The sequence below is a fragment of the Eurypyga helias genome, unplaced genomic scaffold (genome assembly GCF_000690775.1).
Source record: "Eurypyga helias isolate BGI_N326 unplaced genomic scaffold, ASM69077v1 Scaffold45276, whole genome shotgun sequence".
NCBI lineage: Eukaryota > Metazoa > Chordata > Aves > Eurypygiformes > Eurypygidae > Eurypyga > Eurypyga helias.
In genome coordinates this window covers 1-4,473 of record NW_010259329.1, presented here as the reverse complement: position 1 = coordinate 4,473, position 4,473 = coordinate 1, and the positions used below count along the sequence as shown (strand labels likewise).

At 47.7% G+C, this 4,473-nt stretch overlaps 1 protein-coding gene across 1 annotated transcript; it reads right to left on the bottom strand.

Moving 5' to 3' along the window:
- Positions 1-1,027: 1,027 nt before the first annotated feature.
- LOC104503739 (mitochondrial thiamine pyrophosphate carrier-like) lies at positions 1,028-3,989 on the bottom strand (the record flags this gene model as incomplete). The annotated part of the gene is made up of 3 exons (XM_010154639.1): positions 1,028-1,228; positions 2,500-2,630; positions 3,806-3,989. Coding segments are annotated over 3 exons (516 nt in total), but the record flags the coding sequence as incomplete, so codon positions are not given.
- Positions 3,990-4,473: the final 484 nt, after the last annotated feature.

The following is a 4,473-nucleotide window of genomic DNA, read 5'->3' as shown; positions in this document are numbered from 1 at the left end:
AAAACATTTTCAGCCGTTAGCACCACTGTAGGACTGAGGTTCAGACATGTTTTGAGGCCACTACAGAAATACTTGCTAGGAACATTCAAAGGCGGTATTAAAAAAAAAAAAATAAAAGACATTCACTAGTTTCCACAGGACTTTTCCTTCATTATTCCAACTTACACTAAATATTTCTGTAACCCTACACAGCATTTGTTTACTCACTGCACTGAAGCAAAGAACCCAGAGGTACGAACTGGGCTTGTGCGTTCAACCCCCTTAGAGAGGGATTCTTAACCTGCAGGTCGGCTTGTGAAAAGCATGACGGAGGCGATGCAAAACCCTAAGAAAGGTATGGCAAGACACTCAGGAAGAGAAATGGGCACTTAGGGTACAATCAAGCTCACCAGAGTTTGGGTCAGCATGATCCACTAGAAGATGCTGTGTTTAAGGTGGCTGAGAATCCACAGCCAGCGAGCAGTAATCAAGCAGCAGTGGCAGCTGGCAGCAAGGAAAAGGAAAACCGAGGTTCTGCACACAGTGAAGAGGTTTTTAAGTGGCTTCACAACAGCAGGACAGAGCTACCTGCGCAACACGGAGAAAGGAATATGGTGCAAACAGCAGGTCACAGGAAATACGGCTGTGCGGATGCAGCGACAGAAGTGATGTGCGTTGGTTAAGCAGCACTGGCTAGGCCAGGATCCTGCTCTGATCCAGGGCCAGCACAGGAATTCACCCACTTTATCAGGTGTCTTTGCAGAGCACAGTCTCTGCTAGGTAGTTGTCTGCTTGGTTCCTCACTGCCCCCACGCAATGCGCTGATATTAGAGGAGATGGAGGAAAAAAAAATGCTCAGTTGAACAACTTCCAGCAAAGCAGTTCAGGGCCTTCAGAACTGCCGTCGCCTTCTCCTTCCGATGGTCCCAGGAGGTGATTTCCCACAGGCCGCTGGAGCGCTGACATTTCCGATACGCTCGTGACAGCGCTGAGCCATCAGTTTCCCCTCTTCCAGGAGAAGGCCGGGTAGCCGCCTACGCGCTCCTTCTCAGCCTTCCCTCCTCGTAGCGCTGTCGGGGTTCTTCAGGGCACACAGGAGGCTGCAGAACAGCTCATACCAGAAGAAGACGAGGCCAGTAGAGACAGCAGCCTTCAGCAAGCTGGGCGAAAGGCCCTTAAAGAATCCACCCGGGCCCTCCTCTCGCATGATCTGCCTTATGCAGTCCAGGAGACCTCTGTACATCCGTACCTGGGGGAGAAACGGCAAGAAGGTCAAACAAGAAAAATCCAGGACAGCTTAACTGGACAAGAACACGGACAGCCCCAGGCTACACCACAGAAACCCAATCCAGACATGCAGCCTGGAGATGTCTTTCTGGCTATTATTACAACTAATGTATCAGAGAGTCAGTTTGTAGAGTGGGGTGAAGCACGTATTTGGCATCAGCAATGGCTTATGCAGATCATCCTAATTGAATGGCCAGATATGCTACAACAGCATCTACTATTTACAGTACATGTTTGTGAAGTAATTATTTCAGATTGTGCCGCTACGGTTTTCCACCACCCTCACTCTCTAAAGAGGGACAAATTTTCAGGTTCCTGACAGAGAGAAAACACAGCTACAGCACTTAAAAGTCCCTAAATTAGGGACTAATTAGGACTTAAATTAGGGACTAATTTTATTTAGTCATTAAATTAAATGCATGTCATCATGTCACATCGTGAAGGTTTAACATCTTGTGACACACCAATGCAAAGAACAAACTCCATACCTCACTGGAAGAGGAAAAGCATCCAATGCAGTGGGTTAAGAGTTCCAATTCCTATCATAGAGTTTCTTGAGGTGCAAGATGAATTTGCTTCTCAGATCCAAGGAATTGGAAGGAAAAAAATTAAAATTCCACATTTAAGGGGAAAAACAAAAAGAGAGAGTGCCTCGAAAGGTCTGTATTTATCTCACAGTTCATTCTGAGGTGGTAAGGATGGTGCTAAACACCACCAGAAGTATTTAATTGGCTTTGAATCTCAGGATGTTCTGGCACATAAGACTCACGCTGAACACAGGGTGCCCATTCCTTGTATCGAAGTATTAATTGCAGAAAAGGATCCCAACAGCCAGCGATCCCAGCATAAAGCTAGTGCCAACCTCTGCCAGCAGTTTGCACCTGCATCACAAATCCCAAGCTGCAACTAGAGAAGTAGAGTAAACCAAAAGCTCTCTGCCTGCCTAACTCATCCGCAGCTCCGAGCCAGCCAACCTGATGGAGATGAAGGAGAAGGCAGAGCACAGGTATGTTGGACAACATCCTAAAATGGGCCCAGTTTATTCACACAGCTATTCCCATTATTAAGCGAGACCAATGCTCAGCTCCCAGAAGTTCTCTGGGAGCTCCCAACCCGAATATGAAGACAAACTGGTTAATCATCACTGCATTCCAGTGATGACTGGCACAGATTGTCTTGATGCAAATCCATACTTCTGAAAATCGGTCAGTTCCCACCCAAACCATTTCTCACCTGCCCAAAGGCTGCCCGGGCATGCTCAAAGCCACCCACTTGCAGGCGTTTTTTGAACAGGTCAAAAGGGTAAGTGAGGGTTTTGCTGATGATTCCGGCGCAGCTGCCACAAACAAGGTTTTTAACGTTGCCTGAGAAGCAGAAAGAGGAGAGGACAGCGGGGAAGGAAAACAGAGGATTAGCAGGGAGTTCTCATTAAAGATCCCGAGAGGTAAGTTAAAATCACTTTTCACAAGCAGCAAGGCCAAAAAGGCCCTTTAAAGTGACATCACCTCTGCTGCAGATCTTGGGCCACAGAGCCTCGATTTGCATTTTCTACATGAGGCTCACAGTGGCCGTCAGAGCCAGAGCCCAACAGCTCACCTGGGATCATGACACTGATTCATGCTTTTGCTCTGCCAAGTGGCGTTGCACTTGGCAAAATAACCCCAGTCACCACAGAACCTGCCACCAGTGGATGGAAAAGTTTTCAAGCCCCCCAGAAAAAGCCCGGTCACTGGAAATCTTGCAGTCCTGATGGCTCATACTGACTTATTCTGGATTGGAATAAATCACAAGTTGACACCGCCTGATGATTTTCAAAGGCTTGTGGGAATTGAGTGTGGTGATAGGAGACTTTTCCCTGGCCAACAGGAGTTCCCAGTGCAAAACCACCAGCACCCTCTGCCATCTAAAAACACATAGGCAGACACGTTATTGGAAAGTCTAGTTCCTCTACCAAAGAGATTCCATTGAGAACAAGAACCTGCTGATGCTGCATCCACTCTCTCTCTCTGGAAGGCACTAATCTAGGCCCGTCAAGGTGATGGGTCACATCAGGATCAAGTTCTCTTGTAACGGAGCTAGAAATCAACATTAAAATATCGAGTCAAGAGCTGGGCAGTTTTAAGTCAGGCTAAATGAATCCTCTTTTGTAACAGCTGTGTTGGAACCTACAGGTGGATTTCCTGAGGAAATCCAAGAGTCCTGTCCCCACAGCACTAATGAAAGAGGGAAAGATGATGCCAGCACTGTCAGATGACGCCAGCTCAAGAAAGAGTACCCTGGCCTGTGATGCTTCACTTTCCCATCCATCCACATTTCCATCATGGCTATTCCGTAACAGGAGCTGTTGGTAAACTTCACTGTACCTACTTCCGCAGTATCCGTGCCACGGCTAAGAATGAGAGATGGGAAATTGAGGCTCTCTTCGGATGTCGCATCAAAAAGGGCGACAGGAGAGAATGCTGAGCTCACGTCAGTCTCCCAGCGCAGCACTCATCCTCTCTCCCTCCAGAGCGCAGACATCACTCTCCCAAGCGCGTACCTCCTTTTTTTCCTTCAGCTGGAATCACCCACTCGGAAAACTGCTGCAGGATGTTGTAGAAGGAGAACTGGAGACCAGCATATGGAAAGATAGCAACGATCGTGGGGGTCAAACCCCTGTAGAAAGTCCGAGGCCCTTCTGTCTGGTACATGGTCACCACTGCGTGGCGAAGGTTGCGATAGACCTAGACAATAAAGAGGAGGCTGACTCTAGTGAAACAGCCTTAAAAACAGCAAACCAAAGGTCAGGTTATTTCCCTGTAATGAGGACAGGGATTCCCGCTGCCCAAAATACAACTGACTGATTTTCAGCACAAAGCAGTGAACAGTGACTTTGCACATCTTTGGTGTTCTCAGCTAAGCCCTTGTGACTCCTCTAAGTAAGGGGACAACCTAAACCTACCTCTGAGCCACGAGAGACCACCTGAAGGAACGAGCGTTAGCTCTGCGCCGAAAGGCCTGAGCTGACACTGCATCCCCCACCCCAGCTGTGCTTCTGAGTGACAAAAGAAGGCACAGAGCTGAGCGTTGTGGCCAGAGACCACCTGCATCACAGACACGACCATTTTTCTCTGAACAGCTCTACTTGCTCCTGCAACAGAATTCATATCATATATATTATATATATCATTATACATATCATATATAGCAGCTCCGAGGAGAAGGACT